General features: G+C 32.0%; 1 protein-coding gene and 1 long non-coding RNA gene across 2 annotated transcripts; one reads left to right on the top strand and one right to left on the bottom strand.

Moving 5' to 3' along the window:
• Positions 1 to 6,421, bottom strand: LOC134271691 (uncharacterized). Its single transcript, XR_009993073.1, has 3 exons — positions 6,049 to 6,421; positions 2,351 to 2,426; positions 1 to 399 (listed from the first exon to the last, which is right to left on the bottom strand). It is a non-coding gene; the product is annotated as an uncharacterized LOC134271691 (long non-coding RNA).
• Positions 6,422 to 7,719: 1,298 nt separating this feature from the next.
• On the top strand, positions 7,720 to 12,507 carry LOC134271693 (tetratricopeptide repeat protein 38-like; the record flags this gene model as incomplete). The annotated part of the gene is made up of 7 exons (XM_062753904.1): positions 7,720 to 7,810; positions 9,997 to 10,074; positions 10,685 to 10,766; positions 10,894 to 11,068; positions 11,439 to 11,612; positions 12,151 to 12,226; positions 12,388 to 12,507. Coding segments are annotated over exons 1-7 (732 nt in total), but the record flags the coding sequence as incomplete, so codon positions are not given.
• Positions 12,508 to 12,803: the final 296 nt, after the last annotated feature.

Genomic DNA, 12,803 nt, shown 5'->3' with positions numbered 1-12,803 from the left:
CAGTTACAAGTACAATGAATGAATTCGTTGTATCAAAATTTTAAAATAATTGATGCACTATGTCCAAATCTTTTCGACAAATCGGGATAAAGATATTAAATCAAATCATCACTGTTATAAGTCTTAGAGCTAGAGAAAAGTCATTACATGCCCAAATTTTACATGTAAGACTTTGATCCTATATTTCAATAAATGTCAAAATGGTTTTATTTTTGTTTCTGTTCAATACTTTCTTCTTCAGGGTCTCTCATGGCCTATACAGTATGATACTTCCATTGACCCTGCTCTTTTATATTGCCATATGTTTGTCCAGTAGCAGTGGTTATGCTCAGGCAATCTTTGAAATATTCCTCATTTCATGCATCTCCTTCAGTTCTGCCTCTGTCCATTTTATTCATTCTGCAATTAGATAAAGTAGTGTTGGCATCGAGTACCCGGTTAACCGGTTACCCGCCGAACGATGCGAGTATCGGTTAGTAAAACTGCTATTCGGTTACTCGGATAAAATGCATCTTACATGGTAAATAACTAAAAAATAAAATGTTAATTTGTTTATAAGCGTACAAATAAACATTTCTCTAATTTTCTTTACCGTTAGACTTAATGATCTATGGTTTCACTAATACGATTGATTGGTTTTCACACTTAATTGATAGCTTTGATTGACCCAAGTTATAATTACCTCATTAAATAATTTAACAAGATGCCGCCTAAGACATGTACATGTATAGCTTAGAAGTATTTTAAAAGAACAGCTGATTCAATACCTGTAAAATGTAATTAATGTGAATTCAATGGACTTATCGTGACTTTAAATTTCTAAATAATTATTCTCCTTGATCGTGACATATATCGGGGATTGAAAAGTAAAACTAATGAACGCCAATTGTAAAATAGCGTGAATATGTATTTTTCTTTTGATTTAATTAATTTTTTGATTATAATTATATTTAAAGATATTGCGTGCGTGTTCTTTTTAGGTTTATAAATAAAGTAAATTTACAATACCATTGTGTTTTATTTGAATCGATGAGTAAAAGATGAGATAAGATATACATATGAATAAATCATCCGAGTAACCGGGTACTCGATCGGAAGATTGAGCGAGTAACCGGTTACTAAAAATCGTCTGATTTGCCAACACTAAGATAAAGGCATTTCTTTGCCGTATAAAACATGTTTTTCTTGACTACAGCAAGATCACCCTTTATGTTGATCAAACCCAACCAAGACGTAGAAGTGTATTTCTTATTCAGAAATATGTATTGATAAATAAAATGGAAATTAAAACTAAATTCTATCAACTCTTTTTTCTTCTTCTATGTCTAACTGCATCTTCATCCTACCCCCCATCCGCCATAATTTTATCAAAATGGAATCATCATTCAACACACAAAACGATGTTGCATATTAATTAGACAGTATGTTAGTTTCTGATTGTTAAGAAGGAGATTTTAAAAAGATTTTACACCTATTCCTTGCAAATTTTAGACTTCTAATGTAACACTTTCAGTACATTAGGGGTACATAATCTTCAAAATCATCTCTACACTTAATGATAAAGCTTTCACATTAGTATTGTTTTTAGCCCAATGGTTCTGCTAAAGAGGATTTAAAATTGACCCAAACCTTACTAACTGCTTTGAAATTATATTGACAGGGACAGAGACTCACTTGACACTCCATCCCCCCTTCCTGGGGTATGCTTTGCACAAAATTTAATTAAAATTGACTAAGCTAGATAGAAGTTGAAAATATGAAAATATACAGTCAAACAGATTATGAATAACTTTCAGCACATCAGACATGATGTAGTGATCCTTAAATAAAATACACCTACAAGATGAAGCTGTTTTATTCCTATAAAGTGATATCTAGTATTGTTTCTTTTCCTGTATGCCACCTCTATCAGAACAAAATGTTATACATGTATTAACATAACCTATGACCGTATAGTACCCCAGTATTTACTTTACAATCAATTAAGTTTTGGAACCAACCCTCAGATGCCCTGAAAACAAATGATTCTAAACTGGCAAAGGTAAAGGGCATCTGAAGAATTTAAAATAAAATGATAGTACAAACAAGCAAACAGTGTGCATGAAAATGTTGGCAAACACTAGAAAAAATACTAAGGTACTTTCTCAAACTTAACATGAATACTAAAGAGGTTTTATGTAGCTGTATTGCACATACCAAAAGCTTTCCTGCAGTTAAAAGTTGGTTGCCTAGAAGTTATGTAGTATGTACAAGTTTTTCCCTCTATCTCTTCTAATTTAAGAAGCGAAAATGTCTCTAAATATCTTATGGTTGGCATGAAGTATTCCTGTTCATTTTACTGATTACTTACAATTGTCCTATTTCTGAGGGTCATCTTCTGATGAGTTTGTTCTCTGCAATGTTCACAATTGAAGTTCCTGTTTGACCTGTAACATACTGAAAATCCTCAATGAACATGATTATGGTTTTAATTTCCATTGTAATTATTGATTACTTTTATAAAAAAAAATCTAAACCAATTTATTGTAACATAATACTTAGGAAAATATTTATGTAATATCATTGGAAAAAATGAATCATTATCTCCAGTTATCCTAAAATCACAAGTAAGCATTAATCATATAAATTCACATACGTAAACCCATTAGCTTTTTGTGATATTAAATCATAAGTCATCGCTGTGCAATAAAGGAAATGAAGTACATATCCACAGCTTTGTGGCAATAAGGTTACTATCCCCGAGTAAAAAGTGACAAGCCCAAATATAGAGGCAAAAACTAAAAAGTAGCATTGAAAAAACGTTCTTCGTAAAAAAAAGTCAGGGTATTAACTACAGATGATTCTTTTTAAAATTAAAGTTTAATTTAATTTTCGCTAGTAAAATTTAATCATATATAAATTAATGATTTTAAAAAATGAAAAAAAAGATTTAAATTTTCCTCTTCTGGTCATTCACTAGTTCGTCTAATTAAAGCGAAGCAAAAATCATTTTGTTTTCATCTTGAATCATTTAAAGCCATATATGGCATATGTACAATGAAAATTATTTAACTAAAATTATAAAAACTTATTATTTGTATCATTACTTTATATAAACATGATAAAGATAGAATATTTCCCTAAATTACAAAATCTAAGTCAATTGCGTTATAAAGATATCAAAATTTAATTTAGATTCTCGGAATTTCCTCCGACTTGGAAGAAAACACAAAAGATTTGATAACACATTACAGAGAAGATAAAATCGTATTATTAGAAAAAACGAGGTGTTCTCCGTGCTCCGAATTGTATGAAAAGCTTTGATTTAAATGTATTAATTATGTTTCTTTACTTAATTTTGTATTTTTCAAAAATATATTTTTTGATCAGTTACGCCATATATGGCTTTAAAGAAAACGCTACATAATTGCATGAAACTTATCATTGAGCTGATTGAGTGAATGTATATAATTTAATAATGAGATATCTGTGAGGCATATATGTACATGCAAATATTGCTATATTAAAAAAAGGAAAGGGGGGAATTCAAATTAGGAAATAAAAGATCGTTTTTAAGTAAATCAGTCTTGTAGTACTGCAAAATGGATGCAGTTGTGTAGATTTATGGATAATATGAGCATGCTGTCTGGAATATTTCCATATTAGGGAATTTAATATCAAAAAAGAGTGAAAATACCGTTGGTGCTTTTCATGTATTACATGTGTATTTTAAAATGCATAATAGCCCAAGGGGATTCCTCAGTGCAGAAAACCAATAGCCCCATCCTCAAAAATGGAAGCCCAGGGTGTAGCGCGATGCTAATTACACACCCATCATGTGAAATAGTTATAGTAGCTCTATAACAATTTCAGTATTGTTTTAAATTAAATTATAACAAATGACAGAAACAATAATTTAAAAAAAAAAATCAAAATAAAGCAGACACTCAATAGTGTTAAATCCAGACCATAAAAAGGGCATGGTAATCAAGGAATCAAAAGGGCAATTTGTGTCGCGACAGGATCTCACGAGGGCACTTCGAAAACAAATGTTAATGTCATTGAAATTATATTTAACATTTTTTTTAATTTTTACATACTTTAACATGTTTAATTACTTTTAATATCCTTTCATATTGAAATCTTTATTCAAAACAAGTAATTTAAAGATAAATTCATATATCTGTATTCCATTCTTTTTTTAAACAATGTTTTAATTATTGATTCAGAAACAAAAAGAATATAAAAAAGGCATTTACATCCAATTTCTTCAATAAAAAAAGTAGTAAGGTTACACTTGAGAAAGTAATGGTATTAATCTAGCTAAAACAGGTGCAAAAATTATTAAAGTTTGGAGGTATGATTGTTTTTTTTACCTGCTTGGACTGTTATTTGTTTACATGTACAGTCAATTTAAACATTAAAGGAAAATACTTTTTTCAGGGAAGGGGGGATGGGCATTTTGAAAAATACATGTAGAGACCATTCTCTTTACTTGGAAAATATTCTACCAACAGGATCATGTAAAAACTGGTCTTACTGCCATGCATAATTTGCTTTAAAAAAAAATCTGGCTTTAATTAGAAACTTTTACCCTCAGCTTTTCCAATCTATCAGTTCAATCAAAGAAACTAACTTAGTTTGTTGTTTTTAAGCCTTTTTTATCACATTACATTCATTTTTTTTTTGGTACACTGTAAGTATTTTATTCAGATAAAATATCGGATTCCGTTTTTTCTTCAAGTTGAACTATGTGTTTTATTCTACTTTCGGTTTACAGTAAAACGCGTTTAGTACGAACACGGATATAGCGAATTCACGGATACAGCGAAGTTTTTCTTGGTCCCCGGCAAAATTCTTAACAAATCTTTGTAAAATTTTACGGTTATAACGAATTCTGATATAACGAATTTACGGATATAGCGAACTGATTTTGATTCCCGTTGAGATAAAATATAATGAAATTTACATCTTCTATAACGAACTTTCAAAGATCTTTAAATGAGATAAATTGAACTGACTTTATTTTCTTTTAGCATCTGTATATAAAATTCAATTCATAATAAAACCTTAGTTATCGAGAGTATTTTTTTAAAATTTGCTTCCATAACATATTTTGTAGTAACACTTGAAGGAAAACATGCATATTGCGAATTCGCTATATATGGTTATACGAATTCGTTATACGGATATAACGAATTACGGATATAGCGAATTAAATTCACAGGTCCCCAGGACTTCGCTATAACCGAGTTTTACTGTATAAATAAACGATCCTGATTTTGATTAGTTAATAATTTACGAGTTTATTTATCTTTGGTCTTGGGCTAATTCTTGCATAATCAATGCAATCAAATGACAGTTTCTCAAGTTAAATCCTCTACCCTGACAGCCTGAGGCATGTTAATTAGCCAGGTGGCTGTGTGCGTGCGTTCAAGCGTGAAGTGATTTCCTGTCGTGATTATCAGCATGCACTGAATAAACAGAACAGCAAAGGAATATTGCCTAAACTGGGCATATTTATTAATTTGATTTTGAAACAAAATCAAATACAGAAAGAAGCACTTTTTTTTACTGAAAGTTTTTCAATAATACAATGAATCTCTTAAGTTACATATCAGATGAGATAAATTTACATACACTTATTGAGTTGTTGTCAATTATCCCATTTATGATCATCTCAGCTCACTTTGCGATTGTAATACTGTCTACATGAACCGATAATTTACAGCTGATTTATGAACACACGATTGTTAAAATTTTCATTTCCCTTTCCAATATACATTGTCAGAACATACTTAGTTGTTTATGATATAAAATTAAATAATAAACACTTTCGATTTATTAAAGATTATCTAACAATATACGATCATTTACTAAATACTTATCGCCCTCAAGAGAGTTAAAAAAGACAGAGAAAATTCAAAATACAAACAAGTGCAACTTAGGATTAATTGTTCCGATATATCTATCTTAATTTTGTGCACAATTGTTTTCAAAATTACATTAAAATATATTTTCCTTAAACAAGAACCCAGAAATGGATAAATATTAATCGAATAAACTTACCTTTTCTCTTGTCAATCAGAAAATCTTGTTGACATTAAGTGTTTCTTAGTCGCCATATTTTTTTCCATGAAAACAAACGTTGTTATGATCAGGATCAACGGAAGTTGATTTTCGGAACTCTCGAGAATTTAGAGTTCCGAATGTAAAACTGAAACAACAAAACACGGTGCGTCCGTGAAAGCAACTTTTTTGGACACTTTTTTGGACAAATCGTCGTGTCCAAGTTTTGTTGGGTACTAACCTGCAAATACCCAATTAGGGTGTTTTAAGCATATTCAGCTACACTTCTTATTGGGTATACCCAATAAGCAAAAAGTACCCAATAAGTACAATCTTGGCATGAAAAATACCCAATAAATGCACTCTCGTAAACACGGACAGACGGACGGACGGACGGACGGACAAACCCAAATTAATATCCCCCACTTTTCAAGCGGGGGACAAAAAATGTAAGAGTATATAATATCTCAGAAATATAAAATTTCCCCGTCAAACACATAGATCTATATGTCGTCCTTTGCAAGTAGATTTTACTTTTTCTCACGTTTAAAGAATGGCCTTATACGGTATAATTTTATTATACCGTATACAAACATGCAAACATTTCTATCTTCTATGAAGCCCAGATAACCCGCGGGTTCTAATTCAGGATATCCGGGGTATGGAGACCAGTCCTTAGGATAAGACTGTACAAACTGAGGTAACGTGTCAAAGTAAATGTCAGTGGCATGAAAACGATCCATCACTTCTCAATGGCTCTGAATATAGTTCAAATTTTGCAGCTCTCCACCGACCAGTGAAAAATTCTGGCGAGAGTGACGTAAAACAACATAGGCTATAAACTTAATTATTAGTAAAGTATTGGGTTCATCTTCTGTTAAATGTTACGATGTTACCTAAAATGAATTAATGAAGGGAATTAGAAGTCTCTCTATCCAATACTTGATAAACAGGAAGCAACTAACTCCATTTTAATGAAAAGTCTTGTGAAAAAAAGTGTGGGGGTAGCCCCCCCCCCTAGGTTGCTACATGCCTGTTTTTGAGATCACCCGTGGGTATCCGGCGATGAAGGACCCAGTTTCAAGTTAACGATAAATGTGATGAGAGTATGTACCGAGACACAGTTAAATTATTTTAATTAACTATACAGTACCTGAAAATTAGATAATTAAGGACAGATGATACAAACAAATTTTTGTCAAGGAATTTGAAAATAACAACTTGGGTCATGTTTAAATGAGTAAAATGAATAACTTTCACCGCGTACTTTTTCATTTTTACTTAAATTTTGCAAAAAAAAAATGGAATTTGAAGTGAAAATATTTGTATAAATTAATAAGGATGGTTTCAGAAGGGCAGACTTTTGAACACCACAGAAGGTTTACAATTTCTTTATATTCTAGAAATTTATTATTTGCATCATTTGCCATTCAATTATGCCAAAAAAATGAATATCAATCCAGGCATCCATTTTTTGTTTGTATCATCTGTCCTTAAGTACTATGTGGTTAAAAAAAACAAGAAGGAGGTATCTGAAATTGAGATAGGTATTTATTGGTAAAGAAAACAAAGAATAAGGGTGTTTTCAATACGAAACAAGTGCCTGTGATACATATGGAAAAGTTCGCAAAGTCGGACGTTCCATATTTTTATTATCCAGGTGAGTTTCCATATTGCGTGAGACCAGATGACTGAAGCTCTCAAACTTGTGAAGTGAAACTCTTCTGATGACAACATGCGGACTATCTGGAGAGACTGCAAGGTAGACTTTATCAGAATTTATATACTCGAAAAGCTGAAAAAACTTGCAATCAAGATTCTCTGAGAAAACAGAATAGGAATTTTGGTATGCCTTGTTTTTGTACGAGGACGGATGTGTAAATAGCGTGTTTTTTGGCAGGCGAACCATTGGGGACAAAATTAACTTTATATTGGTAAATACTGCATCGTTTTTTGATATATTTTTTAAAAAAATTATAGCATAATTTTATGAATTTTTCATGCCCCTTCATCGAAGATTCAGGGGTGTATTGTTTTGGTTCTGCCCGTCCAACTGTCTGTCTGTTTGTCCGCAAAAACTTTAACGTTAACCTTGCTCATTATACTTTTTTATAGTGTCTGGTGCTATGACTTTCATATTTTACAGGCGTATTCTTGTGATAAGACCTTTCTTTGGGTACCACCAAATTTGACCTCTTGACCTTGTACATGTAGTTTGACCCACTTCTACAAAAAATATGACAATCACACTAACCTTTGTCATATATTTTAACAGTTGGTACCAGGGCTTTTATACTTCACATATCCACATATGTATTCATTATGACAAGACCTTTCAGTGACATTTTTGACAGAGTTATGCCCTTTTGGACTTGGAAAAATTCCATTTTGGGGGGGAGGGGGCATAGATCTAAGTGTTTTACAAACATTTCTTGTTAATAAAAGGTTAAGGTAGGATTCTTCTCTGGTTTCTGACTAGATGGAATATTCAAAGTACATTTGTTGATATGTCTTATATATTTAGATGTAAGACATTTAAAAGACCATATTTATCTTTCCTCATCACAATTATACTACTTTAAATAGAAATGGTGAACTGCGTTTGAAAACTAGCAGGCACTATATTTTTGGCGGAATGGTGGCGTATGAAAATATTTTCTTTTCTGCCTCTCAAAATTATTATAGAACATTGAATTTAGTTATAATTTTTACGCAATCGAAGACTAGACGAAATTTTCAAATGTAAGTTAAATTAATAATAAGTGACTAAAGTTTCAAAATATATCAAATAAATAAGATTTTTCACACATACTATAACTATGTTGGCTTTGTAAATGCTTCAAATCTAAGTACAGATTTGAGCCAAAAATCCGTGAAAAGTGTTATTTCTCTCTTAGTAAACGATCAAAACTTTTTAGTTTTTGTAAGTTAAATATAGGAAAAATAGAAAAATAACCAATAAATAATAAAAATTTAAGAAAAGTAGAGGAAATTCGGATTAGCAAATTTCCATTTTATTTAAATTATTCATTTCAATTTGGTAATATCATCTTACAGGCCCTATATGGTAGTATCTTTTTATGCAAAAAGAAAAACATCCAATCTTTTGAATTACAAGTAGGGATCACATGATTGGAAACAGTAATTTTTTATTCTTAATGTCCAGGAAAAAGGTAATGACCTTGACCTGACCTTGCCTCTAATATTAAAATTTTCAAATTTAATTTCACTGATACCATCACTTAGTGATATTGTCCTCTTGATTCTGTGAAAATTTCATTAATTTTTAAATACAAGAAATGTGAGAAGAATCCTACCTTAATATGCGTCATAACAGAGAAGATGGTTGATACTGATTACATTAAAAGATAAGTATCATTAAGAGTAAAACGCTTGCCATCCAAAAGTGAGTTGTATCTCAAACGGCCTACCTCGTTTTCTTGACGCCATGTGTCGTTGTTTGTTCATGCAGAAAGTAGTGACGGCGTCAGGTGATGAATCTTTTTAAAATAGTCATTTCTCTCCTGGCAGGATTATAGATAATTATAATTTAATAACTTTATAACGCGTTCAATTTTAATGATGTAATTTACAGTATTTTCGTAACCTTTATTGGTAAACAAAATATATAAATTTCCAACCGTGTTTAAACCAGTCTGGCGCAAGTTATAGCGTGTATTACTTTAAAATAATTTACTTTGACCTTAGAGTTGGACCAATTGTTCAAAAAACTTTATCTTGGCCATAACTTATGAACCGTTAGTACATATACTATGGCTTTCATATTTCACATGTATATTCTTGTTACAAGGCCTTCCTTTTGATAACAAAAATTTAGACCTTTTGACCTTGGAGTTTGACTTGCAATTGAGGAACGTCAACCCTCGTCGTAAGCGGTCATAGGGGGCATCAGTGTTTCACAAACACTTCTTCTTGATTTTATTACAGGCTTGGAGTGACAATGGTCTTCCCATGTCTACGACGAATAACGAAGCATGTAAATTATATGACGCCTCCCTAACACAGGTAGTCAAACGTACTGGTCAACGTAATATACATGTATATGATCACGGGCACCTGAAGTATGGATTCCCCCCCCCCCTTCTTTTTAAATGAAAAAAAAATTAAGAGGGTATAATATCTCAAAAATATAAAATTTCCCCGTCAAACACATCTATAATTATGTCGTTATATGCAAGCAGATTGTACTTTTTCTCACGTTTAAAGAATGGGCCTATTCGGTATAATAAAAATACACAAGGTAAGAAACAAAAGTTGTAAACAAACGGGAGGACCTCTGCTTCGAGACAGATTTCCAAGGTAATAACAGTGTTACCTATCATAACTCGTGTTACCTATCACAAGAAAACATTGATGTGACCAAAAAATTATACACTCTTACATTTTTTTTCATTAAAAAAAAGGGGGGGGGTATTATCCATACTTCAGGTGCCTGTGTATATGATTACAATGCAATTATTGTGCAGCATGTCTCATTAAAAAAATCTATCAATTTGGTCTTCGAAGGCTAATGGTCGCTATCTACCTTTAAATTTATTATTTGCCCCTATTTATGTAATTTATTTTATCGTTACCCCCCCCCCCCCCTTAAAAACAAATTTAATTTATTTTACAGTCATATGGAATGTATAACGAACCGTCCGTTGGTGGACTAGAAAACTGTGTAAAACAAATGCTTACAGCTGATCCAGATTTTGGTAAATGCACTATGTTTTAAATGAATCAATAATAATTAATTATGCATTTACGAGTAGAATTTTCAAAGATTGGATACACGCAGAGGATTTGTACAACGTAAATAAAAAAATATGTTTCTTTTTAAAGTTATGGGCAATGTGCTGAATCACAATATGCAGCTTGGAGGATGTGAGAAACCTCTCCATTTAAACCCAGAGCTACAGAAAAAAATCGCGCAACTAAAGTCCTTGAAAGAGAAGGTCAAGGCCATTACAGAGAGGGAGGAAAGGCACATTAATGCCACCTGTTTGTTTGCTCAAGGGTTAGTAATCCAGAATTTGTACTAGTTTACATGTGTATAGTCCTCTACAGGTTTTCCCCTAGCCTGTCCATCTGTCTATCCAATTTGATGTCTATTTCCTTCTCTCTGTCCGTCCCACTTGGATATCAGGACTATTTTTCTAAAAGCTTACAGATATTGAGCTGATTTGGGAGAGGGGGATATTTGAGTGTACCTTGTAGGGTCTTTCAAAAGAAATTATGGGGAAACATTTCACTTGCTGGTTGGGGACTAGAAATTTAAACAATACTCTCAAAATAATTGTCAAATTAACATTTGTTTCCTTCATTTCTGATATTGAAGTAGATTTAATCGTAGTTATAAGACATTGTGCTGACTTCATTTAAAACAGAAAACGCTATGAAGCCATTCAGGCCTGGGAAGACATTTTGATAGATTATCCTACGGACATGATGGCGGCCAGGCAGTGTTTTCTGGGAATGATTAACCTGGGACTACAACAAGAAAACAAAGACATAATGACAAGAATTTTACCTCACTTTTCTCTTGAAACGCCAGGATACAGGTTAGCAAACTGAATGTGTTTTTTGTCTTGCCTACTTGGTATTAAACTTTAGCAAATAATTTAAGATAAATTTCATTTGTACATGACTGAATAGTTTCTTTTTTTAGCTCACCTGGATGAGATGATTATCCGATAAACATTCGACTCTCTCTTTGTCATGTTTTAATATTTTTTTTTATATTTTCGATGACTTGTGCAGTTTCAAAAGAAAGATACTTAACTGTTAAAAATAAAAGAAATTAATACATGTTCTTTCAAAAATGGTTCAAATTGTTAAAACAAAACCGATTGGGGCCACAATAGATATTTACACTGGAATATCAGAAAGTTTTCTAAAGAACCACTGCGCCATGACTAATATAAATCATTAATCAATTAGTGCAGTTTTATATTTGCTAAAATCATGGTCCAGGTAGGAAGGGGGGGGGGCTAAACAGTAATAAGGGCCAATGCATTACAGGTGAGGATTGTAGTCAATGGGCCTCTTGTTTTTAAAGCAGACACGTTTGTAACTTTTCTTTCCTGTTTGTTTTAACAGCACAATTCTAGGTTGGCAAGCGTTCTGTTTGGAAGAAAATAATTATTATGACCTTGCAGAAAAAGTTGCAAAGAAGGTAAAAGTTTACTGAAGAAAATTAATTAAACGTTTATGAAACAAGAAATAGGTCAATATGAAACAGGAAAAGATCAACGCGGGAGGTTTGACAAAACATCGTGATAGTTATTAATATAATAAAGCTCATCTATTGTTTTTAATAATTGTACCATATTTCAGAGTCTGGAATTAGAACGCCATGAGACCTATGCATCTCACACTTTATCACATGTGTATTTGATGCAGGGAATGCACGACAAAGGGATTAATTTTATGCTGTCCACGGAAAGCGACTGGAATGTATGTATATAATAAGTATACTTAGGTATGTATTCCATGTAATTGTCAATAACCAACTTTATAATTTTAAGTTTTTGTTTAATTTATTAGTTTTTTTTTTAACAAAACATAATATATATTACAGCGGTGCGAATTTCTTGCCTGTCATAATTACTGGCACGTAGGAATCTTTCATGCTGAGAAGGTAGATACAACTTTTCATTATTATCACAATTGTAAAAATATCTTAAAGCCAAAAATATTTCATCCCATACAGTATCATCTTTGAAAATGATTCCCACAGACGGCCAATGGGC

The sequence above is a fragment of the Saccostrea cucullata genome, unplaced genomic scaffold (genome assembly GCF_032062105.1).
Source record: "Saccostrea cucullata isolate Sc308-1 unplaced genomic scaffold, CSIRO_AGI_Scuc_v1 ctg17076, whole genome shotgun sequence".
NCBI lineage: Eukaryota > Metazoa > Mollusca > Bivalvia > Ostreida > Ostreidae > Saccostrea > Saccostrea cuccullata.
The sequence above is the reverse complement of the archived record's forward strand: the minus strand, read 5'-3'. Positions and strand labels throughout refer to the sequence as shown.